This window comes from Archocentrus centrarchus, chromosome 16 (genome assembly GCF_007364275.1).
Source record: "Archocentrus centrarchus isolate MPI-CPG fArcCen1 chromosome 16, fArcCen1, whole genome shotgun sequence".
Classification (NCBI taxonomy): domain Eukaryota; kingdom Metazoa; phylum Chordata; class Actinopteri; order Cichliformes; family Cichlidae; genus Archocentrus; species Archocentrus centrarchus.
In genome coordinates this window covers 1040020-1067087 of record NC_044361.1, presented here as the reverse complement: position 1 = coordinate 1067087, position 27068 = coordinate 1040020, and the positions used below count along the sequence as shown (strand labels likewise).

General features: G+C 40.5%; 3 protein-coding genes across 4 annotated transcripts; 1 reads left to right on the top strand and 2 right to left on the bottom strand.

The window, feature by feature from the left end:
- Positions 1 to 634: 634 nt before the first annotated feature.
- Positions 635 to 6753, bottom strand: LOC115793886 (uncharacterized). The gene is made up of 8 exons (XM_030749052.1): positions 6731 to 6753; positions 1877 to 2019; positions 1695 to 1805; positions 1523 to 1579; positions 1283 to 1450; positions 1050 to 1166; positions 800 to 953; positions 635 to 651 (listed from the first exon to the last, which is right to left on the bottom strand). The coding sequence occupies exons 2-8, from the start codon at positions 1925 to 1927 to the stop codon at positions 635 to 637; spliced, it is 675 nt and encodes a 224-aa protein (XP_030604912.1). The 5' UTR covers positions 1928 to 2019; positions 6731 to 6753.
- Positions 6754 to 10360: 3607 nt separating this feature from the next.
- On the top strand, positions 10361 to 17058 carry LOC115794401 (high affinity immunoglobulin epsilon receptor subunit beta-like). Its single transcript, XM_030749901.1, has 7 exons — positions 10361 to 10490; positions 12086 to 12283; positions 14419 to 14535; positions 15513 to 15569; positions 15705 to 15911; positions 16416 to 16538; positions 16616 to 17058. The coding sequence occupies exons 2-7, from the start codon at positions 12107 to 12109 to the stop codon at positions 16679 to 16681; spliced, it is 747 nt and encodes a 248-aa protein (XP_030605761.1). The 5' UTR covers positions 10361 to 10490; positions 12086 to 12106; the 3' UTR covers positions 16682 to 17058.
- A 5481-nt stretch (positions 17059 to 22539) lies between these two features.
- LOC115794800 (uncharacterized) lies at positions 22540 to 26486 on the bottom strand. 2 transcript variants are annotated; one of them, XM_030750450.1, is made up of 7 exons: positions 26157 to 26486; positions 25308 to 25505; positions 24988 to 25107; positions 24209 to 24265; positions 23414 to 23635; positions 23170 to 23280; positions 22540 to 22770 (listed from the first exon to the last, which is right to left on the bottom strand). In XM_030750450.1, exons 2-7 carry the CDS (start codon positions 25482 to 25484, stop codon positions 22705 to 22707), a joined length of 753 nt encoding a protein of 250 aa, XP_030606310.1. In that variant the 5' UTR covers positions 25485 to 25505; positions 26157 to 26486; the 3' UTR covers positions 22540 to 22704. The 2 variants fall into 2 exon arrangements, with proteins under 2 accessions (XP_030606310.1, XP_030606311.1); XM_030750451.1 differs by lacking the exon at positions 26157 to 26486 and having other exon boundaries at positions 25308 to 25633.
- Between the last annotated feature and the right edge of the window lie 582 nt (positions 26487 to 27068).

The following is a 27068-nucleotide window of genomic DNA, read 5'->3' as shown; positions in this document are numbered from 1 at the left end:
TAAATAAGCAAAAACACATCTGGATGCTATAAAAACGTCTCTGTTGGAGGTTTTCCTCAAAAAGTTCTGTTTTATTTTCCTGACAAGTCCTCGTTTACTGTCATGTTTTTATTGACTGTAAAATCTACACATACAGCAATTTATATGTATTATTATTATTATTTCAGCTGCTGTAACAGAAGAATTTCACAGTTATGGAGTATTCATCATCTCATCATCATCATTTTTTGCTCGTGGTAAAATGTTCCAGATATCAGGGATATCATTTTTGCCATTCTGGGTATTTTTCGGCTGTGATGTGGAACCTAACTGATGCCATATTTTCAAAAACTAAAATAACATAACGTTTGGGCCCTTTTCCCTAAAGCAGTTTACAAACAGTACAAATAATTATTAATAATTATAATTAATTATAATTTGCATTCACTGAATAAGAAGTGAAGAGAGTCTCTGTTTACTCTCTGAGGCTCGGGGGGCTCGGGGGGGCTCGGGTACGTCACTTCCTTCAGGTTCAGGAGCACTGGACTCTTCAAAGAGAGTGAAAGGGGCATAAACTGCCACATAACCCCACAGGTTTGTGCAGCATCAGAGGCAAAAATGATGTTTTTCTTTAATATGAAAGTCATTTTTGCTCCTACGGTCTATTTTCAGCTAAAAATAAAAGACAAATAAATTAAAAAACAGCATTATTGTGACATCAGTGTTCACATACACAGAGAAGATCTGCACTTTGGATATTTAATCAGGAAAAAGCTGAAGAAACATTTATAATTACAGCCATTACCGAACAAATAAGTACATATATTTCCTGTCAGATCAGAGTGGACTGAAGCGGTGACATCTTTGTGCAGCAGTTTGATTCGATTGTGTTCATATATTTCTTGAAGGATCCAAAAATCAGTTTTCAGGACTTCCTTCAGGATTGGCTGGTGGACCTCAGCATCCCTGAGCCCCTGCAGACACACAACAAAGTCCACTTCAATAAAGTTACATGCGTGATGATCTCCTGATGTTGGACCGAGATGTTGTGTGTTTGTTTGGATTCGTACTTTTCGCTTCCATCTGCCGCACAGGGCCATGATGCCCAACGCTGTGAGAGCAATGGAGACACTCAGCTGGAGAACGGTCAGGAAGATCAAAGTGATGTCCATGTCCACCACCAGGCTCTGTTACACAAGAAGAAATCAGCTGGTATCAACACTAACCTTTACACACACCTTAAAAGTATATGATAGTAAAATAGTAGCATAAAGGAAATGCTTTGCTTTAACAGGATGCTCACCTGAGCCACGTATGCCATAAACCGGCATTCACTGTCAGACTGATCGCTGGGTTGGCTCTGGGGGCACATCTGGATGAATGAAGCATCCCTGAGGTCCAAAGCATACAGCACAATGCCAATGATGGCGTAGATGGAGCTGATTATGTTCACAGTCACAGCAAAGATGAGCTGTGGAGAAATTATTAGTTATTCTTTTCAGAGTGCTCCATGATGATGTGGATCTCTTCAGTTTTTACTCACCAAGAAAACAAAGTAACAACAGTTGGCGATAATCGAGACGATTCCAGTTATGATGTCCTGAAGGGAGAAAAGTTACACTGTTACACACTGTGATTTTTCCAATATGGTAGAAAAATCAAAGAAACAAAGTTTTTTTCTGTCTGGGTGCTGATAGCATCAGTCTGATTGTTACCACAGCTCCAAGCCAGTAAGCAGCTCCCAGGTTGGCCAAATCTCCAGGATGCATGCTGGTTCGTCCCGGACCGAGTCCGATGTTCAACAGCCCCACCAGGATCTGGATCACCTGGAAAAGATTTACAGCAGGTAAATCTCACTGTGCTGCACTCAAACAACAACAGCTTCAGTTCTTCTCACCCCGAGAACGGGAACAGCGTTCCAGTACATGCACATCCTGGTTTCAAACATGCTCTTGATCACGTTCACTCCCTTCACTTTAGCAGTGATGGAAATCTGTCACACCTGCGACGTGGAATGGAGATTTTAGGATGGATGGATACCTGTCAGGGTTGGGAAAACAAAAGAAAAAAGCCATGTTACAGGCTGTGACTGACATAACTATAACTCTAAAGTAAATATACACAGGACAGTGATAATGCTTAATAATATTCTGTATACTGCAGAGGTGTAACATATATAAATGCAAAGCAGATTATTTAAGTTGAAACAGATTCAAAATGAGCACAAAGAGAAAAAACATCAGAGCTTTTGGAGCAAAATGCCCCAGAACTCTATAACGTGTTGATGTTTGGACCAAATCCAACACATGAAGACACCGCTGTTCATCTCTGGAGCAGAACAGGTGTTCAGAAAAATCAGCGGATCATCAATAATCACAATCCTGCAGACAGCGCTGACTGTCTCACTGTTGTTGTTGCAGAACAACAACAGTTGTTACTAAATGACTTGTAGTTTATGGTGTCAAAATTGTAGCTTCATTGTGTGGTTGAAGAAATCCTTCGCCGACAGTCTTAATGTATAACATAGAGTTTATTTACAAAAAAGACAATGTCAAAACCAGTGACGTGCGGTGAGGGTCGTGACTGGTGAGGCACTGACGTCATCACATCAGATTTACAAACATATAGCTTATTCACCATTTGATTGGCAACAGTTGTTTTGTTTAACATTAACATAGTCTGAAGCAAACCTTTTAGCTCCGGTGTTGGTCTTCCTTTAATTATTATCTTCTGCTTCGATTGAAAGTCCAGTTTAGAAAATTCTTTCAGTTGAGTTATGTAATCTTCCATGTTGAACATAAGGCCAAGCAACAGGAAAAACTAACTGGCCTTGCTAACTGTTTATGGTAGCTTGCCGCCGAGGAGTCGTAGAGTCCCTGGGATCACCAGCGCCCCCTACCATGAGGCACGAGAACTGCGTGCCTCACCTAGTGTCTCTTCGCAGCAGTTTCATGATCGCTCAACACAAGAATGCATTACACACACATACAGTTGTTAATGAAAAAAAACAAAAAAAAAACTGTGCATTATATACACCAGCTAAAATATAGAAATTTAGTTCATATAGTAAAAGTGTTAGAACATTTTAATAGCCACATGCAAAGGGAAAGTAATCCGGTCTCACTGCATAGCATGCCAGCACAGTTAGTAGTCATTGGCAATGACTATACTGAGCCGCACCACGGATTGCGCAATCCGTGGTGCGGCTCGCCGGGCTGGTGCCTCACCGTTCGTCTCTTAGTATTTGACCGGCAAATGCGAAAATTCAGCGATTTTGAAAAAACTAATCTAAAAATGGTGTAGTTAAATGGAAAAGAACTTTAAAATACAAATCACTGAATGAATATAACCATTTAATTTATTTTTTAATTTTATATTTCCACGATGACAGGTGAGGCCGTGCCTCACCTGCCTCCCCTGACTGCACGTCACTGGTCAAAACAGATGCTTCTCATAGACATCTGGGGACAGGGAATTCCAATCGCCCTAACTCCAGTGAACAAAAGGGGAGACAGACATTATATAGTGTTAGCAACCCCCACATCCTAACTTCCATATATGGTTATAAAAACAAACTTCAGCCTCCTAACCTACAGCTAAACATATGGTCATTCCTTATATGGCATGCCAGAGAGGTAGAAGAGGGGGCCTCTTTGTGCATTCCTTCTGGCTTGAGGCCAGACCTTAAAGCTCAGGTTACCCTTCTGCACAAACAATACAGGCTTTAAGGAGAGAGACCATATATGCATACACATAGAAAGTTTAACAGAACAATACAGACACTACATAAAGTATTTTCTGAATAATACTTTATGTAGTGTCTGTATTGTAGGTTAATCAGTATCATTAGGAAATCCAAAATTGAGTATTATAATAAGATATTTAATGATAGTAAGGACAATATTAAAGAAACATGGAATATATTAAATATTATTCGAAATAAATCAAGCAAAAATAATTATCCTGATTATTTTATAGAAAATAATATGACAATTACAAATAGGAATGTGGTGGTTAATAGATTTAATGATTTTTTTGTTAAGGTGGGTCCAAGACTGGCCAAGGAAATACAAAATATACCATCAGAGCAGAAAAGTGTAAGTGAGTTTTGTGGACTTAATAATTCAAATTCATTATTTTTGAAACCGGTAGAAGAAAGAGAGATTACTGAAATGGTAAATAAATGTAAAAATAAACTTTCCACAGACTGTGATGATATTGATATGATGGTAGTAAAAAAGGTAATTGATGGAATTGTGTCCCCTTTAACATATCTGTGTAATTTATCATTCAGAACAGGTACATTCCCTGAGAGAATGAAAATTGCTAAAGTTATTCCTTTACATAAAGCCGGTGATGTTCATGACTTTACTAACTATAGGCCAGTCTCTTTACTTTCACAGTTCTCTAAGATAATGGAGAAATTGTTTGTGGCAAGGCTTGACAATTTTAATGAAAAATGCAATGTATTAATGGAAAGTCAGTATGGTTTTAGGGCAGCCAGGTCAACAACATTGGCAATGATAGAGTTAGTGGAACATATAACGGAATATATACAAAACAGAAAATATGCAGTGGGGATATTTATTGACTTAAAAAAGGCCTTTGATACTATTGATCATAAAATATTAATATATAAAATGGAAAGATATGGAGTGAGAGGGGTAGCAAATAACTGGCTGAAAAGTTATCTTGACAACAGACAGCAATATGTACAAATTGGTCAGTCCAAATCTTTATGTTTGAATATTACATGTGGGGTTCCACAAGGCTCAGTATTGGGTCCCAAATTGTTTATTATGTATATTAATGATATATGTAGAGTGACTAATGTTTTGAATTTTGTTATATTTGCTGATGATACAACTATTTTTTATACTGGGGATGATCTAAAACAGGTTTTGGATGATGTTGGTAAAGAAATTGATAAACTTAAATATTGGTTTGACAGAAATAAATTATCTTTAAATTTAACTAAGACAAAATTTATGTTGTTTGGAAATAAAGAAATTAATACTATGGTAAAGTTAGAAATTAATAATGTAAGGATTGAGCAAGTTTTTCAACATAAGTTTCTAGGAGTAATATTGGACCACAAGTTATGTTGGAAACCCCATATCAAACATGTGTGTAATAGGATGGCAAAAATTATAGGGATATTAGGGAAAAATAGGCATATCTTGAATATTAAAACTTTGCACACATTATACTGTACAATGTTACTACCTTATTTGGAGTATTGTGTTGAAGTTTGGGGTAACACATATAAGAGTTCTCTACAAAAAATATGTATTATGCAAAAAAGAGCACTGAGAATGATATATAATGTTGGGTATAGGGAACACACAAATCCACTATTCTTTAAATCAAAACTTATGAAATTTATGGATTTAGTAAAATTTAAAACTGCTCAGATGATGTTTAAAGCAAAAAACAGTATGCTTCCAAAGAATATTCTAAATTTCTTTAAAAATAGAGAAGGAAGGTTTGATCTAAGAGGGAAATGTAACTTTGTTCAACCATGTGTTCGCTCCAATCTTAAAAGTATGTGTGTATCAGTTTGTGGAGTGCGTTTGTGGAATGGTCTAGATGATGAAATTAAGTTAAGTACAACTATTGCACAATTCAAGAAAAAATATAAGGAGCATATAAATAATGTGTATAAATACGAATGAGATGTTTTGTTATTTTTGTTATTGTTGGATTGTAGCTTCATGTACATTAAAATGATCTATAGAAGATTGGGTAGATTGTATCACAGGGCACTTTGGCATGGGTAGGTGTGTGTAGCCATGCATGCTGGTGTTAGAGTATGCATGTTTGGTTAAAATGTTTGGTTAATATTATAATTCAGTTTAATTATGAACTTGTAAAAGGCAATGGGGACAGGACTAGATAAGCTATTGCTTCTTCCTGCTCCCTTTTCGAACACCTTGAGATTGTTATAAAATACATTGCTGGTCATTTTATTTATTTATTTATTGATGTTTGATTTGCATTTGTTATAATGGTGAATATGTGTATATATGCATATATGGTTATATGTATGTTTTATTTTCCTACACGTTTATTTATTTTTCGTTGTTGTTTTTTATTTTATTTTGATTGTTCGAAATAAATTGAATAAAAAAAAATAAAAAAAAATAACCAGGTATAGCTTGTTTCCTGCATGTATGTGAGGTCATTCCTTTTTTAGAGAGAGCAACAAGAGATTACACTCTCTCATACCATTCACTGATCAAAGCAGCCCTGACTCAAGGCCTTAATCCTAAAGAAGAAAACCTATACATAGATGCAGTTTAACACACAATTTCACACAGATCGATCAGACACTACAGACTAAATAAACAAGTTATGCTGAAAATGTGACCAGTGCAGGCTGGAAGTTCACAAACATGTTTTTCCACATGGAGGCAGGAAGTTCGAGGAGTTCCCAGAAAGTGCCGCACTTCCTTCTTTTAGTTACAGTTTACACAGAAAGTGATGCGAATCTAAAGATTTCTACAAAAATAACAATTCAGGGGTCGTAAAATGTGACACACATACACACACACACACACACACACACACACACACACGCACACACACACACACACACACACACACATGCACACATGCACACACACACTCACACAGCTCAGAACATTAATACCTGAACAATTGTTTAAGACGACGTGTAATTGTGAGGAAACTATTTAACATATTTCCGATTATAATTAAGTATAATTAGTTTTCGGTGCAGCGTTCTCACCTTTCGTCACTGTCTGTTTCCCAGTGAGGAGTTTAAGTGAGAGAAAGATAAAAGTGACTCTTCCTGTCACAAGTTTTTTCAAAATAAAAGCATTTTAAGTGACACCACAAACCAGTAAAGATTTCCTTAAAAGTGCACCCTAATAATATGTGAGGTTATGGTCATGTTTAACCTTCAATGTTCAAATGAAAAACTTAAACTCCTACTGTCTCAGTTTCATCTCTGCAGAGGTGTATTCTTATTATCTCCTGCATGTGTGTGTAGTACAGAAGAGTGTTCAGGTTTGTTTACATAATTACATCAGAGAATTAGCATAAAGACATATTTTAGACACTTCTTAAAGATACTGCAGGAAGAAAATGTGAGGAAATTTAAAACAAACATTAGCATTTTTATTCATCACTTCGAAGCAGACGAGGACACAGAGAGACTGGGGAGGTTTGTTGGAGGGCTACAGTGACCTGTAGCATTCATATGTCAGTTTTTGCACTAGGATTGATCAGGATGACCTCGTCCATGACTTTTGGCAGCTGCTCCTCAGGATCTCTGTCGCCCTGCTGGCACAGAGCTCTGATGCCCCAAACAGCAAAACAAATATTGACGGCCAGCTGAAGAAGAGCCAGGGCGATCAGTGTGACATCCAGGGACTTCAGCAGCCTCTGATGGATGGAGAAGGGAGCACAAACACACTTATATTGTATTGCAGTAATACACTGAGCAGAGAAGCTTCTATGCCATGCGTGCTGCAGTCATGCTGTGTAAATGTGTATTTTGGGGGGGCCAACCTGAGCAAAAAGTGCCACATTTCTGCAGTTGTCATTGTTTTGAGCAGCATCGACCCCACTGCGGTCACAAATCCAGAGGAGAGAGGCGTCTCTCAGGTCTATGCCGTACAGCACGATGGCAGTGACGGCAAAGATCCCGCCAGCGATGTTCGTGAAAACAGCGAAGCCCAGCTGAGAGGAAACATTTAGATCAAAGCTTCAAATCGAGCTTTTTAACGTGCACATTTTTATTTACAGCTTCAGGAGTTTTCTTACCAAACAGGAAGAAGGAAGCTGTCCAGCCAAAATGGACACGATCCCACTGGCAATGAACTGGAGACACGTTTTTAGTGGCAATCACATAAAAAAACATTCAAAAGTTCATTAAAAACAAGTTAATGCAACATTTTACAAATTCTTAATGCTCATCTAATATTTTTACTGTCCATGAAACTACAAATAAAAGAAAGATGGGACTCTGAAAGTGGAGATTCATAACGAGATGTTTTCATATTTCTTGGAAGCTTCAGTGGAAGTTAAGGACATACATTCAGACCTGACAGTTAATGACAAAGTGACGGAAGATTTGGAAGAAATCTGGGCAGAAATTTTATAACTTTACACACAATTCTGGTCATCTCTGAAGTGATGAGATTCCTGGGATGATGTGTTTAATGCCCTGAAAGTTACTCCATTATTCTCTTCCTTATTATCTGTCATTCATGTACTGGATATGTGGTGGATGCAGAGGTCAAAATGTAAAACTGCTCATTTAAATGTTTGAAAACTTGAGAAGAATATGTGTAATTAATCCTGTGAGCCAAAGACTCAGGTATGAGACAGCTCTACACACTCGGTTTTTTAGTGGAGCACAGATCCCCTCTGGGGCTGAAGGGCATCCGGTGTAACACACATCAAACCGGCTGTGGTGTCATGTCAGGCAGCTCAGACCTTTTGTTTGCAATGGGGAACCAATCAAAAGAAAAAAAAGATTAAAGATTCAACTTATTGTGCACACAACAAAATGATCGTTCCAGATCACTCATCCAGAGACAAGCATCTGCGATCATGCAGCCAGAGACCGGCGCTACCGTTAGGCAATGTGGTTTAAGTGTCTTGCCCCAGGACACAATGCAGCACAGGGACAGGGGCTCAAACTGGCAACCCTCCGGCTGCAAGGCGAGCACCTACCCACTGCGCCACTGCCACATATCAAGGCCCAGCCCGAGGCATAAAAGGACTGTTTTGACCCAACGCTTGTGGTTGAAAAATGAGTGCCGACATGAAACATTTGGATCCACAAATGATGGAATCAATAACATATGCATGAAGGGAGGATTCATTAAAAGTCTTCCTTTTTTCCTGCACCTTTTTTGATCTGCTTGATCAAACATAGCCTGTAATATACACAATATGCAACAAATAAGCAGCATCAAAAGGAAAGAACAGTATTTTACCACAGCACCCAGCCAGTAAGCAGCTCCCAGGCTGGTAAAGTCTCCAGGATGTGTGCTTGTTCGTCCGGGACCGAGTCCAATGTTAAACAGGCCCACCAGGATCTGTAGAGTCTGCAACAGAAACAAACCATCACTGTAAGAGCTGTAAATCACCTGTTAACAGCTGGATGAGTGTATTTCTATTAAGCCGTCACCCCAATCGCTGCAGCATCAAAGATCTGCAGCAGGTGCACACAGCAGCACTTTGGACTGCAGCAGAGAAACTTCAGGATGTGACACAGAGATGGAAACATCTTCTCACTGTTTCCAGCTTCCTTGTTTCTGAGGATGGATGACTCGTCCTGGACCGACTCCTAGAACTTCAAATTCTCTCCTTTCGGTTGAGCAGTGAGAATGTGTGAAATCTGTCCTCTGGCTGTTGACTCTAGGCTCGCACCGCTGGTCGCTCATTTTTGTTGCATGTGTGCATGTGAGGGGTGGGTGTTTGCAGAGGCTCAGCATTTGACTGTGCAAAAGTCTCAGTACTTAAGCAAACAGAGTCCCGAGTATCGATCAACAAACCTATCAAATCCAAACATGCAGATGTTTACAGCTGTGGTTATGCTCCCAGGCAGCAAGATTATGCTTTTGTGTTTCGTTGTTTATTCAGTAACTCTAAAATATGCAGCAGAGGCCAAAGTAAAAGCACGGTTCTTTGCAATAAGCATTTATTATTAAATACCATATCTTTCACTCACCTGTATTATGTACATGTTATTAGGTCCTGTATGATGCACAGGTGACTTGAAGTGGGATGAAAGGAATATGTCAAAGTGTGAAATTGCTCCTGTCACAGCCAATTAAAAAGAGATCATAAAAAGAATAGAAGTTGATATATAATATGTATATTTCTATAGCAGCACTTCCAGGAGTTTTTTTGTTCTTCCTCCAAATCCCTGTGAACAGTCATTAACCTGCTTTTTACTGTGCTGCTCATTAATTAATTAAGATCAACGCTGTGATTGATGCAATGCTTCCTGAAGCTGTGGTGACATCGTTGCTGTTATACGATGTGTCCAGCAGAGAGCGCTGTTATTCTTTACCTTCGGAGCACCTTAAAAAAGATTACTGTCTCATTTATTATTGTCATAAATTATTATTTAAGTTTAGTTTTAAGCCGTTTAACTCATAATTACTGAAATAATAGACTCAACACAAAGTAAAAGAAAGTGTAAAAGAATTTACAGAATAAATATTTGTTACAGAATTCATTTAAAGCCAAATGAGTTCACAAAGTGTTGCCAAACTTCTGTTACTGCGCCCACTTTTTGCTGCTGTGGGCAGTTCTTATTTTATCTTATTTGTTTTACTTTCACTTATTTTTGTGTGTGCAACTGAATGCTGAACAAAGGGTTAATTTATAATTTGGTTACAGGAGGAGGGACTGCGGAAGTTTCTCATCATCCATGTTTTCCTGGCAGTAACTGCGCAACAAACGCAGCAGCAGCTGGATTGTTTGGGTGAATTTTGGTTGTTTAGGTTTTGCTTCTGTTCTCACAGGTGAGTTTTCTTATGTTTTATTGACTTTTTAATGTAACCGAACTGAAAGTAAGGTAATCATAAATAAACAGGGACTGCAGGTCAAAGAGCGCTGCCAGTAAGAGGTGGGACCTGTGTCACTGTCATAGCTGTGGCGGCGTCATATTTGATGCTTTTCATCACGAACACAGAGGGATTCTTAATATTTCTTACACCTATACACTTGTTACACAAAGACATAACTGTCTTTGTGGTCACACGTGGATTTCCTGGAACAGTCGTTGCAGTTCAGCAGCACCGCCACGGTGGCGGCGTGCCTCACTTTTCAAACAAATTCAGGATCAGCTGAGCTTGTTGTGTTTCACAGCTCCTTCCTTTCTGCCACGTAAAGAAGTAAACAGGCTCCTCATGTAAACAGAAGGCACACAGCTAAACCCCCCCCCCAAACACACACACACACACACACAGTTTGAAGCGCTGTGACAAAGACGTGTTTCTGGGGTTTGGCCTGCGCACGCGCACAGGGACATAAATGGGAGATAAATTCAATAATCTCATGAAAAAAGAATCAGGTTCATGTAGGCAGTGACTGTATTTCTGCACAGAGATGCACATAATTCACACATATTGTCCTGATCCAGCGTTTAGGTTGGACATAGATGTGAGTTTTGTTTTCCTTTTAAATGTTGTTACATTTTCTGGTGTTCTGTTCTTCGTTTAGTTCATTTGTAGATTAAGCCCTTCTTAGTCTTGCGTGTGCTTTAGTTGTGTGTTGATTCCTTCAGTGTGCTTGCCTCCTCATGTGTTTAGTCTGCGTGTCTGTCTTGTTTATGTCACTTCCTGGTTTGTCAGTCTGGTTTCTTGTGCATTATGTTCAGTTTTGCTTCCTTTATCTTGTTAGTTGTATTCAGTTCACGTCTTCTCCCCTGTTGTGTCCTGTTTCCTCACCCGGTGTGCATTTAAGCCCTCAGTTTTCCCTCGTCGTAGTGAGTTTCTCTGCTGCGTCTCCAGTTTGTCTAACCATGCTCTTTAAGTTTAGTTCATTCCTTGTTTCCTGCTGAGTTCACGTCTGTCTCTGAGCTCTGCACTTTGGGTCCACATCCTGCCTGCCTCACCACCGTGCTATGACACATCGGGGCACAGGAAGGTGGGAATATGAAACTGAACTAAAGCTGAACTAAAGTTACATTTTGTGTCAGCACATGATTAGATTTGTATTATTTGTCTGCATTATACTGTATCAGGTGACCCAGGATTTCAGAATGCATTCAAAGCTACAAATGTATATAATGTTTTGATCTCTGTATATAGTGTTTTGATGTGTGTGTATATGTATATGTGTATTGACATTGATATATATCTTATGTATATAGTGCTTATGTATATGTGTATAGTTTCTCTATTCTGTTCTATTTTAGTTCATTTGTTTTTACTCATCCTTCTCTGTACTGAGCTGCTGTAATGCGCTAATTTCCCCGTCGTGGGATCATTAAAGTTTAATCTTATCTTAAAGGCCACATTAAATGAGAGCAGAGAGGACCCACCTGCTTATGTCAGTACTTCAGCCCACAGCTGTGGCCTCATTCCAGTTTCATCTACTCTCTTCTCTCTCTCAGTCTCCAGGATCTCCAGGCAGGATGTCTGTCACTGTGTCCAAGGCTGATGGGGTCACTGTGTTCACTCTGACCTCTGACCCCGATAGTGCCTGGCCTCCTCTGTGCCAGATCTTCAAGAACCTTTGCTACAGCCCAGTGTGCTGCACTGTGTCTCAGCACCTGAGGAAGATCCAGAGAGCTTCTCAGACAGTGCTGGGGGTGAGCTGCAACATTTCAGATTTCTATCATACTTTTTGTTTCCGCACTCAGCTGAGACTGAAATTTTGAGTTTTTCTCCTGGAATAACTTCACTAAAAACACTAAAAACACAGTGTGGATGTGTCAGCATTATGGTTACATTTTAAGAAGGTCTCTCAGGGGTCAAAGTTCTCCATCACTACAACAGAGGTTCCTTAACGGGACCTCAGAGGGGTCGTGCATGAGATCAGGACTTAGAGATCGTGTTACCAGATGATCGAGCTTTGCCAGCTTTGGTGCTCTCGTGTCTCAGAGCTCAGTAACGTGTCAGAATGAAACGGAGACGGGCTTTGGCGAGCCTCCGAACTCACGGAGCAAAAGTAAATCAAACAAACGTGTCGCTGTCGCTGTCAAATGTATTTATATCACACATTTAAACAATCTGAGTGGACCAAAGTGCTTTAATTCATTTCAATTCAGTTTTATTTATATAGCACCTCATCACAACAAACAGTCGCCTCAAGGCACTTTATAGGCAACCAAAAAATAACGAGGCCATACATACAAGAAAAACAACAAACAAAGATCCAAACAAAAGTTAATAAATACAAAATGTCGAGATTAGCTCAAATTAAAAACAAAGACCTTTGATTCAAAAAGGGAGCTCAGAGATGGGCCAAAACTCAGCGAGGACAGATGGATCTAAACTCTTCTTTTTTAATCGGGGCTGCACAATAGCATGTTTAAAAGAAGAAGGAGAAGTTAAAGAGTTAAAATACTAGATCCAATAGTGCTAAAAAAATCATTAAATAAAGGAGCAGGAATACTGTCGAGAGAGCAATTTCCAGGACGTATTTGCTTGATTATGTCTGATAAATAAGGGAATGTAATTGGCTCAAACTCATCAAAAACAGCGGGACATGAAGGGGATACTAAGTGGTCGACGACCGCGGGTGTTGAACGCATGAGGCCAGAAATTTTATCGGTGAAAAACCTAAGAAAGTTTTCACATAGGATATTAGATGATGGCACCTGATCTGAGGTCAGAGGGTTGATAAGAGAATTAAAACCCCTAAAAAGAACTTGAGGCCTATGGCTATTAGCAGCAACGTGATGGATAAAAACTCAGACTTTGCCTTCTTTATAGCACTCTGATAAATAAACGGCGTCTCCCAAAGAATTCCATAAGACACTTGGAGTTTGTCCCTTTTCCATTTTCTCTCTGCTGGTCTGTAGTTACGTCTGAGAGCACGAATATCCTCATTCAGCCAAGGTTCAGAACAAGGGTTTCTTTCTCAGAGGAGCAATGCAATCAAGGCTCTCCCAACAAGTGCAGTCAAACATGGAGTATAATTCCTCAACACTGTGTTCACAATGATCCAGGTCATACAAACGTGCGTCCGGAAAAGCAGCAGAAAACCTGGAGGCAGCTGAAGAGTTAAGTGTGCGTTCCCAGCGTGCAGGAGGGAGTAAAATCTCAGAGCAGGCGACAGTGACAGTAAACAACACAGGAAAGTGGTCTGAAATACAGGAATGATAAATTTCACTGATGTCCACACACAGGCCATAAGACAGCACAAGGTCCAGTGTGTGTCCTTTTTTATGTGTGGGACCAGCGACAGACTGAATTAAGTTAAATAGAATAGAATAGAATAGAATGCCTTTATTGTCATTATACAGGATGTACAATGAGATATTATAAAAATATTATAATCTAGTATAATCAATATAATCAAAAGATATACAGAAATAAACAATGTGTAAAATATACAAAAAATAGAATGTATAAAAATATATACATACATTGGTGCATCTGTACATTGTAAGAAAAGTAAATATGTGTATACATATAATAATGAAGATGATGAATATTGCACTTGGTGAATGAATATTGCACTAGTGAATGAATACTGGATATTACACAATATAGGAATGTTAGATATTGTTCAGTATGAATGATATAATATTGAGTCTGAGTCTCATTGATGGGTTACTTTGACTCGGCCAGTGAGCAGTTTTATTCTGCTGGTTTAAAAGAGGTTTTCCATCACTCTCAGGATCTGCAGCTGCTTTGGTGTTTCAGGCGTCTATACAGAAGAACCCTGAGAAGGTGATCCAGAACACCAGTGTTTGTTATTGATTCTGTTCCTCCTCAGACTCTGCAGATTATTGTTGGGCTCCTCAATATTGGACTCGCAGCAATCCTCCTTTCCACTCACAGCCAATTATGGCAAATGGAGTTTACCGGCTTTCCTTTTTGGCTCGGAGGATTGGTAAGCAAGCCTTTTCCTAAAATTGACTTTATGTTATAACTGAGAACGGACCCACTACTGTTTCTGTGTGCTTACCAGTCTGTTTGCATCTGCATCATTATCACATTGACAATATCCTAAACATTACAACATTACAAAGAGTACAAACAACACTGTGTAAACTGTAAATAGAAACAGAATGCAATGATTCGCACATCTCATTAATAATGTTCCTCCAGATAAAATAATGAAGCCTTTGAATATCCGCAGTACATATTATCATCAAGACATTCAGATTCATATCAGGCTGAAAGTCAGGATTGGATTCCTGTGATATTCCAGCTCTGCATCACAATGATGCTGACCTGCATTCTGCATCTATTCTAGTCTGGGTGCTGAGCTGGTCCGCCTGCAGTCCAGACTTTCACCAGCTGAAACACTGATCATGAAATGAAAACACAGGATCACAATAAACCCGATCAGCTGTTAGACAAGAACAGGACGTTCCCCTCACACCCCCAATTACAGTTAACGTGTTCTGTTAACTGTAGGACTAGTAAAGGTATTCATATTCGTAAAGCTCCAGCAGCTGCTCTCCTCAGGTCCCAGATTTTTCAGACTCCTGCTGAAAGAAGGCGATGTTACACGGCCGTAAACATGTTCTCAGTTTAAACATTTGCCTTCTGTGTTCTAATGTGAATAAAATATGAGAGTTTATGAGATTTGAAAATCACTGGATTCTGTTTTTATTACATTTTACGCAGCATCTCAACTTTTTGGGAAGTCGTAGTTCAGAGAGTGCAGACTTTTAGGGCTTCAGATAAAACTGGAGATCTCATTTAAACTCCCGTGTTTTATTTTTGGACCTATAAATGTCTTAGTTTTTCAGCTGTATTGATATGCTGTCACTGTGAGCACATGATGCAGGTCCTCATTAGTTAAACTGCATAAGTGAAAGAACAGAACTGTAATATTTTGAGTTTTTGTCTTTTGTGTAGTTCATCATGTTCGGCATTGTGAGCATTTTATCTGAGAGGTTTCCAAGTCCATGTCTGGTGAGTAGTTCAGTTTTATCTCAGGACTCATTTTACTTTATTAAGTTCAGGATAAAAAGAGAATTATAATTTTTTAAGCATCTACTGAATATTGAATATTTGGTTTCACATTAACTGACACTTCGTGTGTTTCAGGTTGTCGTAAATGTGATTCTGAATCTGGTTGGAGTTGCTTTTGCCATTACAGCCATTGTGCTCTACAGCATCAGTGTAGCAGATATATATATGTGGGGGATGTGTGAGCGCAATGACTACTGGTACGACCGGCATACAACACCAAGTCCATCTGTTGAAGAAGCGATCCTACAGAGGAAATGTTTGGAGGGCAAAGCAATGCTTTTGGTAAGTGCAGGGAGCCCGCTACGATCCATGAGCACAGCTTTCTGCTTCTGAAACCTGCAGGTTTGAGCTTCGATTAAAACCGGTGATCAGATCCTGCATGTGTCTCATCAGCGTTAGCCAACAGATAAGAGCTGCAGGCAGCATTAATCAGGCCTTCACAGTGGGGCTGCCCTGCTTCATACGCTGATGTGTGTCACATTTATATATCACCAAACAGTCACTTCAGGGTGCTTTATACTGTAAGGTCAATAATACAGTAATAATACAGAGAAGCCAACAATCAGATGGTCCCGCTGAGCAGGCAGGTGGAGGTGACAGTTGTTGTGATTTGGTGCTGTATGAATAAAATAAGCATAAATCCCCAGCAAGCCTGTAACTAAGGGAGGGTTCAGGGTCACATGACCCAGCCCATAACAAGCCAGATTTGAAGGGAGCAAAATAAACAAGATTCATTTTCTCTGTTTCACTTTAAATGCAGCGCTGTTGTTATCTGTGTCCCACCAGATGCTCATGAGAGGCATGCATGCTGTGCTGATCGTCCTGTCGGTCCTGGAGCTCTGCGTCGTCATCAGCTCGGTCGTCCTGGGGATCAAGTCTCTGAGGAGCAAAGAAAAGGGACAAAACAAGGTAATGGCAGTGGAGTTCTTATGTGGATGTTTATGAGTTTTTGGTGACTTGATAAAAGGCCTTTTTTCTTTGTTTAGAGCACTGATGACCCTGAGCTCTACAGCCCGCTGCTGCAGGAAGTTAGCACTAAGCCTTCAGTCTGAATGTAACTGTGCTGTTTGAATTATGTGCCTTCGTAGCCTCGACTCTTTGTACTGCAACGCTAATCATGCACTTCTCATATACATGAAATTGAAGGCACTGCTATATTTCTTTTGATCATTTGTTTCCAGTGTATCAGATAATGAGCCCTACAGCTCCTTTTTTTGCTTTTCTTGTTGCCTTTTTTCCAACGTTGGTTAAATGGATACAAATCAAGTAAAGTTCGTTTGACCAGATTCCATTAAATGGAACGTTTTACGTTGTACTTAAGTAACAAAGTTACATGGAAAATTGACATGTAATGGAATTACTTAAAGTCAGTATTTTTGAATGTATGTGCACTGCTCAAAGAAAATTAAAGGAACATTTTATAATCAGAGTTTAGTTTCAGCTGCTTTGGTGTTCATCAAATTACCAACAAGTGCACTGGAGGGGCAACAATGAGACCCCCCCAAACAGGAATGTTTCACAGGTGGAGGACACTCACATTTTCCCCTCCTCATCTTTTCTGACTGTTTTTCACTAGTTCTGCATTTGGCTAGGGTCAGAGTCACTGCTGGCAGCATGAGGTCATACCTGGACCCTACAGAGGCTGCACAGGTAGTCCAACTCCTCCAAGATGGCACATCAATGCGTGCCATTGGCAGAAGGTTTGCTGTGTCTCCCAGCACAGTCTCAGAGCATGGAGGAGAGTCCAGGAGACAGTTACTCTAGGAGAGCTGGACAGGGCTGTAGGAGGTCCTTAACCCATCATCAGTACAGAGATCTGCTCCTCTGTGCAGGAGGAACAGGATGAGCACTGCAGAGCTACAACATGACCTCCAGCAGCCGCTGGTGTGAATGTCCAGGAGTATCGCAGTATTGGCAGGTCCACCTCTGCCCCCCCTTTAATAATAATAATACATTTTATTTATTGGCCCCATTCTGACACTCAAGGTTACAGAACAGTCACTGTAACATGAACATAAATGTTAACTGTGAACTGTGATATGATGATTTTTACACAGAAAGCTAGTTTAAACTGTTTTGAACATGAGAAGCAAGTTTCTGTTGGGGGGGGGCAGTTTATAGCTGTTCCTTTATCTGAATAATTATTCAGTAGATATTTATTGATGGAATAGCAACCTCACTTTACTTTGTCTTAAATCTTTTTCATTATTTCTGCCTTTACTGGATAAAAATGAGATTTAGAGAAAAACTGCGCTAATGTTTCCAGTCTGTTTCTGATCTGAGATCAGCTTCACTGATAGATGACGGCTCTCTGACAGCCACAGCGGAGATGTTTCACTGACTTACTGTTAAAGGTCAGAGGTCAGTCATAGTTTTATATTTAGCAGAACACATCCAGGGCAGCTTTCCAAGTCTGTAATGGTAAACTCTGAGCACTCAAACCACTTTGTACTCAACAGAAGCCAAACATCAGAAATGTCTCAGCTTTATAGGTTTTAAATATTTCAGTACGGTTTGGGACGAGGAGCCATGTTAATTAAAGAATGCAGATCGTGTCAGAAGAAATGAATCCACGATGAGCCGATCTGGACGGGATGAGCTGGGAAGCGACTGGAGCCTGAACTGGATCTGGACCTTATCCGGTTTGAACCCCTGATCCTGATCCGTTACAGAGCCGATTTAGTGGAAAATATCTGGAGATTCATTCATATGATTCAGACATCATAACTTTCAAAATGTTGATTTCAGTCACTTTAAATCCATTTAGTTCAGTTTTGAAGTCTTCATCATTTCAGCCTCATCTTCACTCAAACATCCCCATCATCTCCAGGATCACACATTTTTCCATCCGTGAGCTTTTCCAACACGACCAATGATCAGTATCAGAATCAGAAGGTTTCATTGCCATATGGGTGAACAGGTTCACAGCATTAGGAAACTGCTGCGGTACTTCGTGCTTACACAAAAACAAATAAGTATAAAAACTATAACACAATAATACAAAATATACAGTGCAGAGAATAATTACAATAAGTCATAATCATTTAGTGTCATAATCAATAAGTCATAATCATTTAGTGTCATAATCAATAAGTCATAATCATTTAGTGCCATAATCAATAAGTCATAATCATTTAGTGTCATAATAAGTCATAATCATTGATCAGTGTGTTCTGTGTCAGCAGCTTCATCCAGATCAGTGTGATGTAACAGTGATGCTGCAGTAACTACAGTAAATGTTTCAGAGGAACTGACTGACAGTCTGACAGCTGCAGCTGCCTCATTATAAATGCGTGACATCATCGCCGTCTCCGTCCTTACAGCCTGTTGACGAGTGAACGACTGTAAAAGCTTCATGTTACAAAAATAACAAACTAACGTCTAACTGGGATTTCAGTGCTTGTAGAAACATAAACGTCTGCAGATGAATTCGCTCCTCTGACGCTCTGACAGCCACTTTATGAAGGAGGAAATGAACGGGAGTGTCAGTGTCATGGTGTTGCTGTGTGGCTGATGAGGGCAGACCAAGAACGCAGGACTGAGGGGGAGAATCGAACTAAAAGGTGATTTATTAAAGGACAGGGACAACAACCAAGGATGTACAGGGCTGAACATAAACAAACTACCAGGCAAGGAGACACACAGCAGGGACACAAAGACACAACAAGGAACAATCACAGACTGAGGACTTTCAATTCAATTCAATTCAATTCAATTCAATTCAATTCTATTCTATTCTATTCTATTCTATTTATATAGCTCCAAATCACAACAAACAGTCACCTCAAGGCACTTTATATTGTGGGTAAAGAAAGAACCCTCCAGCAGAACCAGGCTCAGGGAGGGGCAGTCATCTGCTGTGAGGGGGGGGGGGCTAAGGGGAGAGAAAGACATGCTGTGGAAGAGAGCCAGAGATTAATATCAATTAATGATTAAATACAGAGTGAAGTATAAACAAAGTAAATAAGGTGAATGAAAAGAAACAGTGCATTATGGGAACCCCATAATAAATAAGGGATGGTTCAGGGTCACCTGATCCAGCCCAACTATGAGCTTGATCATAAAGGAAAGTTTTAAGCCTAATCTTAAAAATAGAGAGGGTGTCTGTCTCCTGAATCCAAGCTGGAAGCTGGTTCCACAGAAGAGGGGCCTGAAAGCTGAAGGCTCTGCCTCCCATTCTACTCTTAAGTATCCTAGGAACCACAAGTAAGCCAGCAGTCTGAGAGTGAAGTGCTCTGTTGGGGTGATATGGTACTATGAAGTCTTTGAGATAAGATGGTGCCTGATTATTCAAGACCTTGTATGTGAGGAGAAGGATTTTAAATTCTATTCTAGATTTAACAGGGAGCCAATGAAGAGAAGCCAATATGGGAGAAATCTGCTCTCTCTTTCTAGTCCCTGTCAGTACTCTAGCTGCAGCATTTTGGTTCAGCTGAAGGCTTTTAGGACAGCCTGATAATAATGAATTACAATAGTCCAGCCTAGAAGTAATAAATGCATGAATTAGCTTTTCAGTCTGAGAAAGGATGTTTCTAATAAAGACAGATTGATCATATTGTCATGGTCCTGGGTCCGTAACCCACCGTCTAGATTTGGACTTTTGAATTCTTGCTTATTTTTGTATTTTTTGGCACCTGAGTGAGTGGTTTGAGTGTCATTGTTCTCTTGAGTTTCAGTTATCAGGCTTCCCTATGTTTTACATGTCCTGTCAAGTCCATGTTTCTGTCTCATGTTCTGTTACTTCCTGTTTTATTTTGCTCATCTGTGCATTGTATTCGGTTTTGCTTCCTCCGTCTTCATGTGATTCAGCCGTGCTCCCTGGTGTGTCCTGTTTCCTGACGTGACAGAGAAGTAAGGGAAATGCAGACAATATATTCACATCAGGGCCAAAACAACAAGTGGCTAAAGTTTTAAAATAAATTACAGTATTTGCATCCAAAATATAGTATTTGAAGCAGAACGTAGCATAACAGAAATACTTAAAGTACAAGTACATTCAGTCTGTATTTGTGTGAAATACTCAGATAAATATACCAAGTTACATTCCTGCTGGTCTTATCTACAGTCTTCTTCGGTGGTATTGGGTATTGTTATTGCAGTGCTTCATAATCCACCTGTCTGAGGATCCTGCTCAGTGTTTCCCCCCCTCCTGCCTTCGTTTCTGTTCTCACTGTTAGGACGTGTTCTGTTTTGTAAAGGAGGTTTAAATCACTTTAGTTCTCATTTAAAACATTTAAGATATTAAAGAATAAGAAGATTTTTACATGCACATGGACTCCCTCGGTTCACAAAATCACAGCCCATAAAAACAGTTGGCTGTGACCCCTCCCTGAGAAGAGCAGATTTTATAGGCTAAACACTTTATACTACTTCTGTCTACAAGCCCTATAGGTTCAAACAGATGGGGACCGCCATGGTTCAGACTTGGCCTTCCCTCGTTGGTCCAGTGGCTGGTCCCAGCCTCGTGGCACAAACTTCTTCCAATCAGCACCTGAAAAAGGAAACACCTGCCTACTTGCCCTGACGTTTCCCTAACCATGACAAAGCATTTTTATTCTGCTTAGTAACAGGGCGCAGTGACATCCACCCCCACCACCCTCCGTGGACATAGACGTACATGTTTTGTCAAAACCGTCAAGGATAAGAAACATATTTTCCTGAGACCGGGAAGGTCATAAGAAATCTGACTGAGACTGAAGGACAGACTCACAACTACTGGCCTCCTACCTGTCTGCTCTCTACTTCTCTATTTAATTAAATTATTTATTTGATTATTGCTCCAGCTACTATTTATTACTTATTTCCCTTATTTCCTGCAATTTACCTTAAGATTATCATTTTGTTCATAAAGCAAAATAAAATCCAGCATCACCTGTGACTAAAAAACACACCTGGAAATTCCCCCATCACGTTTAAAGGAAAATAACAGTGCCATCTAGTGGTCAAACGGTGCAACAGAATCACTGTTACTGCATTTACTTTGGAAATGAACACTTTCTGTATTAACGCAATCAGCTACACTTTATTTATTGAACACAGTGTAATAACTCATGGTGCTGGCTGACAAAAAGAAGTAACTTGTAGAACCTCCATAAGCAGCAATGACCTCCATCAAGACTTCCACAATAGTCAGGAGGAATTTTGGACCTTTTCTCCTAAACTATTTTTACCATTGAAACCATCTAACCTGTGTTAAATGTTATTCAATGTTTATATTTCCTACAGGTGACATTTCCTCAGGTGGCGTTGTTGCAGCATGATTGTTGTGCAGTTTGGAAACAGGAAACCATGCAGACCTCTTACCAGAAGCACCTCCTCCCATTGGGAAGAAAGCTGAAAAATCCACATCAATTATTTTTGAAGCCCAACAAAAAACAAATTCATATTTAAGATTTGCTAAAAATCTTAGAGATTAGCAGGAATATTCATCTATTTCAAATAACATCTTTTTATCAGGACCTTTGAGAGCTGGAACTATTGGAGAAACCTGCCCTCGGGTGGACAAATCGTGTAACAGCAACATTGTTACTGCAGTTCTTTTGGAAGTCACAATAAGTTTATGAACCCTTTGGTTTGGTTTGGTCTCCATCTGGTTCACTGACAAATACAATCTGACAAAAACACAAACGGCTGCATTTTTCATGTCTTTATTGAACATGTGAAGTAATCGTTTACAGCCCTTAAATCTTGTTTCTGCCACTTCCTGTTTAAACCATTCCTTTAAAAATAATCTGTAATTCCATTTTGATTGAATAAACCTTTTTAGGTTATGACGCAGCATCTGAGCTCAGCACTCAGACTTGGCCATTCAAACATTAATTATTACATGATCAGTGATGGTATGTAACTAAATATAAGGCAAAGGTCACTACAGTAACTCATTCATGTATTGAGACGACTTTAAAACATGGCAACACAGTAACACAAAGAGTACCGGTCATTCAATTTCCTCGTCACCTTTAAAGTTTCATCTAAACTTTGAATCCACGCAAAGATGAATTCAGATGGCTTCATTTTAGAGAAAACATGCAGCTGTTGGAGGCGGCGCCATCAGAACATTTCAGTGTCACAGCGTTCAGGCCACAGGCTGCGCGGTGACTTCCTCCAGCAGTGGTTTGTACAGCTCGGGGTCGTCAGCGCTCTAAAAGAGAAACAGAATATTAATGAAAAGGTGCTGACACTCCAGTCAGCGTTTCACTGTGGGAACCACACATGTAGACACCATCAGGTCACCTTCTCTGCCCCCACACAGGCAGAAGATCTCACAGCTGGATGAATCAGACCCCAAAACTCTCACTGATCACATTTCCTCTGGTCTATTTTTGTTGTTATTTATTTTTTGGAGGGGTGGGGTCTGCTGGTCCCAACACGGACACACTCAAACTGGGAGGGACGAGCTAAAATGAACACACTGCACAGGCTCACTCTTTGTTGCCTGCTCACACAAAAGCCACTGATGTTCTGAACTCATGCTCCATGTTTCAGCCAACATCTTCTGGTGCTGAACATGTTCATCAGGATGTGTTGGTCCATACTCTACCTTCTCTTTGCTCCTCAGAGCCTTGATCCCCAGGACGGCAGAGCTGATCACAACGCAGAGCTCCAGAACTGACAAGGTGATCATCAGAGCACAGATGCTCCTCAGGAGCATCTGATGGGACACAAACAGTGTTTCAGCAACAGTCTCTGAACTCTTCTTAATCCATTCCCCTCACACTTGGCTTGTCTCAGTTTCACTGCCACATATGTTAGAGATCTACTCTTTAGTCCTTTCCCAAACTCACCCCGACCACTGCTTGGGCCTCCCAGCATTTCTCCCGTATGAGTTTCTCCTCCAAAGATGGGGGCTTCGGTGTTCGCCGATCGTACCAGTATCCATTGTAGACACTGTAGTCGTAATCGCACCCCCACTGAAGATATATTCCTCCTAAATAAACGCTGTAGAGTGCAATGGCCGTGATGGCAAAAGCAACTCCAGCCAGATTCAGAATCACGGTGAGAACGACCTGAAACACAAAACCTCGGTTACTGCACGACAATCTGCGTACACAGGTTAGAAACGCTTCCTGTCCCTGTGAGGGTAGTTCCTGTTTATTAATCTAATTGTTGGTTTCTGTCTAGTTTTATTAATCACTGCTTTACTACGTGAAGTTTATTTTTGTCCTGATTCATTTCAGTTTTTATTACTTTTTCATTTCTGTCGGCGTTTCCTCTGCATCGTGTCTGGAGCTGCTTCCTGCTTCACTTCCGGTTTGTCTGACCGACATGTTTTCACCTGTTATTAATCATCTGCACCTGTGTCTCATTCTAGCATCATCTGCAGTGCATCGCCCTTTTTTAACCACATCTCACATAACTTCACATTTTAATGAAATTATTGTCTTTTATAAAAATAATAAAGCAGCAGGTACATGTAGACCAGTATGTACAGGTAGGTGTGCATGTGCTGGAGGACATACGCTAAAATATGTATTAAGTACAAAATTAAATGTCACATAATTATCTTTAATGCAAAATAAAATGAGAATAAAAAAGCCTTTAAAGCTCATATGAAAATGTTCTAAAGCTGAACTACTCACCAGACATGGACTTGGATACTTGTCAGACAAAATACACACGATGCCAAACGTGATGAACTACACACACACAAAACAAAAATATTAAAGTTAAATTTTATCTCCTTACTGAGTGCAGAGAAAACAGCCCATAGTAAATATAGGAGGGGTATTTATGGATGCTTTAGCCCCTCTTCCTGCAGTTTGGGGCCTTTATAGATGGTGTGGTCGAGGACAGAGGGCTGTGGGTCAGACTCAGTCCGAGGCCACCCTGTGACCTAAACCTGCTGCTGTGTGTCATGGAAATGAAGCTGATAGAGTGACCTATGGCTACTCTTTAAAGTTCATCTAGCAGACATGCATCAGTGCACGGTAAATGAGCCCTGGTGTCGTCACATGCTGCCACATATTTACCCCGTAGAACCCAAAATGATCTTAACCTGTCCAAGTAGATTTAGTGCTCAAACCCAACCAATGACCTCTGACTGCACACAGAGTGCTGACACTTTGTCGTCAGGCTGATTTTTGATCAGCGTCAGTAGTTTGGATTGCTCCCATCGCATCACTGTGATGAGTGCATTTTCTTAACCAGCTGTCACACGGAGACAGGTAACCACACCCTCTCACCCCACACCTGTGGACTATTTAGAATTAGCCATTAATCTAAAAAGGGAGGGGTGTGGGAGGAAACCAGAGAACCCAGAAAGAACCCACACATGAAAGCCAATCCAGAATACTAACCACTGCAGCACTGGGCTGTGCATTAGATAAGTGTCATTACAAATCCATCATTATTTGCTTACCAGTGCTGCCAACCAATATGGAAAGCCAAGGGCATCTATATACCACCAAGGGTCACTGTGAGAGCAAGAGAGTATAACTCCGAATCCAATGTTGAGCAGCCCGACCATGATGTGCAGACTCTGTGAAAAAGGAAGCACGGTATGAACACCAAACATCACCCACTGTGTCCCAGTTATTTCTACACACACAAAACCTGAAGCTGCAAAGCATCAATGCACAATGAAAGGTGAGTGCAATATAAACACATCAACAAATGAATTCAATAAAACCAACGACTGACCTGAAGTTTCGATCAGAGTGGAGAAAGGACGTAACTCACCCCCAGCACCGTCTGAGAGCTGCTGTTGAGGCTCCTCAGGTGCTGAGACACAGAGCAGCACACTGGACTGTAGCAAAGGTTCTTGAGGACCTGGCACAGAGGAGGCCAGGGACTTTGGGGGTCAGAGGTCAGAGTGAGCACAGTGACCCCATCAGCCTTGGACACAGTCACTGACATCCTGTGTGGAGCTCCTGGAGACTGACAGAGAGGAGACAGTAAGTCTTCCCCATCCTGGAGCCCAGCCACCCTTCAGAGAAAGCTCACTTCCACTGCTTGTATCTCAATCTCATTATTTTGGTCACTTCCCAAAGCTCATGACCATAGACGAGGGTGAGCACGGAGATTGAGTTCACACTCAGCTCTCTCTTTACCACAATGGGCCGCTACAGTGTACACATCACTGCAGAAGCTGCATCGATCCTGAAATACTTAAACTCCTCCTCCTGGGGCAGCAACTCGTCCCTGAGCCGGAGTGGGCACTGCACCCTTTTCTGGCTGAGAACCTTGGCCTCAGACTTGAAGGTGCATCCAGCGTGTCCAATTCATGGTTTTAAATCTACATTTTTATTTAACGAAAACATAGACTTCCACTGTCCCCAATGGATGAATACATTTTCTATAGTTTATATCTAAGTAGGCTAATATAAACCTCTCACCTTTATAAATTGTATTTTTGAAGCAGTTAGAAACTGAGGTGTTTCCTAATGTTTCCAACAAGCAGCTGAGTGAGCAGTGATTAGCTCAAAGTGTAATTTATAATAAAGATCTCCTCCAATCTCATTGTACAATAAAGGCATTCTTTTCTATTCTAAAATGAAAAACTGAAGCCACCATAACTGTAAGACCTACCTGCGAGAGAAGAACACAATCAACTAGAATCCCTTTAATAAACAAATCAGGCCGATCGCGTGAGCTGCTCTTTGGAGACAGGAAACCAGGAAGTGGGCACACCTGTTACCAGAAGCACCGCCTCCCACCTGGAAGAAAGGTTAGTATTGTGCGTTATGCATAATATCCTGTATCACCTGCAGATAAGGTAGCAGCTGGAGCCGGAAGTTTAGCCACACTATTCAAAAATAAAATATCACTGCCCAAAGGCACTTCAGCTGGAAAACAGCTCATTGATATAGTGTGACTTAAAACAGCGAACTGTAACCTGTCCCCCTGAGGACCGAGAACAGTGTGTCCACTGCAGAGGACGTAAGCAGTGACGGTGAGATGAGGCTTCACGAAGCATTGGAGCTTCGTGGCGCGTCATTTGCTCCACTGCGCCATCAAGTGGACAGAAAATGTAAACCAGGCAGTGATTATAACCACACCGGGGCTTTGGTGCGTGAAGCTTTGACCAGAATAAAGGAATCAATGATGTTTGTGATGCCAATGCATAAATTCTGAGCTTATTAATATGGTGTCTGTCTTTATGATACAACGCTGGGGCACAAAAGGGAAACAAACTGAGGAGAGGGTTGTGATGTGAATGTGATCGTTACTTAATTATTACTTAATTTATTCCTATGTGCATATCTTATTATGAGAGATCGCTCCTCTTTTTTGGTTGGTTCCATCGCAAAAAAAAAAAAAAATGAAGCGCGAATAAACTGCAAACAAACTTGCAATAAAGACCCAAATCTACAAACTGTGTGGGAGGATCCACTGGGTTTCACTGCTTCTTACATTTCCACTCGCACACCAAACTCGCGAACCATTTCCTGAATGAGTCACGGCTGCGAGGCTTCACATATCACCAACACAGGCCTCGAT

What these genes read in the sequence shown, in the direction of transcription:
- LOC115794800 (XM_030750450.1), bottom strand. Translation starts at nt 25,484, where the DNA reads ATGTCAGTGACTGTGTCCAAGGCTGATGGGGTCACTGTGCTCACTCTG. An exon ending in CATATTGGTTGGCAGCACTG is followed by an intron (nt 24,266 to 24,987) that starts GTAAGCAAATAA and finishes GTGTGTGTGTAG; the next exon opens with TTCATCACGTTTGGCATCGT. An exon ending in AGTATCCAAGTCCATGTCTG is followed by an intron (nt 23,636 to 24,208) that starts GTGAGTAGTTCA and finishes TTTGTGTTTCAG; the next exon opens with GTCGTTCTCACCGTGATTCT.
- LOC115794401 (XM_030749901.1), top strand. Translation starts at nt 12,107, where the DNA reads ATGTCTGTCACTGTGTCCAAGGCTGATGGGGTCACTGTGTTCACTCTG. An exon ending in CTTCTCAGACAGTGCTGGGG is followed by an intron (nt 12,284 to 14,418) that starts GTGAGCTGCAAC and finishes GTTCCTCCTCAG; the next exon opens with ACTCTGCAGATTATTGTTGG. An exon ending in GGTTTCCAAGTCCATGTCTG is followed by an intron (nt 15,570 to 15,704) that starts GTGAGTAGTTCA and finishes CGTGTGTTTCAG; the next exon opens with GTTGTCGTAAATGTGATTCT.
- LOC115793886 (XM_030749052.1), bottom strand. Translation starts at nt 1,927, where the DNA reads ATGTTTGAAACCAGGATGTGCATGTACTGGAACGCTGTTCCCGTTCTC. An exon ending in GTTGTTACTTTGTTTTCTTG is followed by an intron (nt 1,451 to 1,522) that starts GTGAGTAAAAAC and finishes ATTTCTCCACAG; the next exon opens with CTCATCTTTGCTGTGACTGT. An exon ending in GCGGCAGATGGAAGCGAAAA is followed by an intron (nt 954 to 1,049) that starts GTACGAATCCAA and finishes GTGTGTCTGCAG; the next exon opens with GGGCTCAGGGATGCTGAGGT.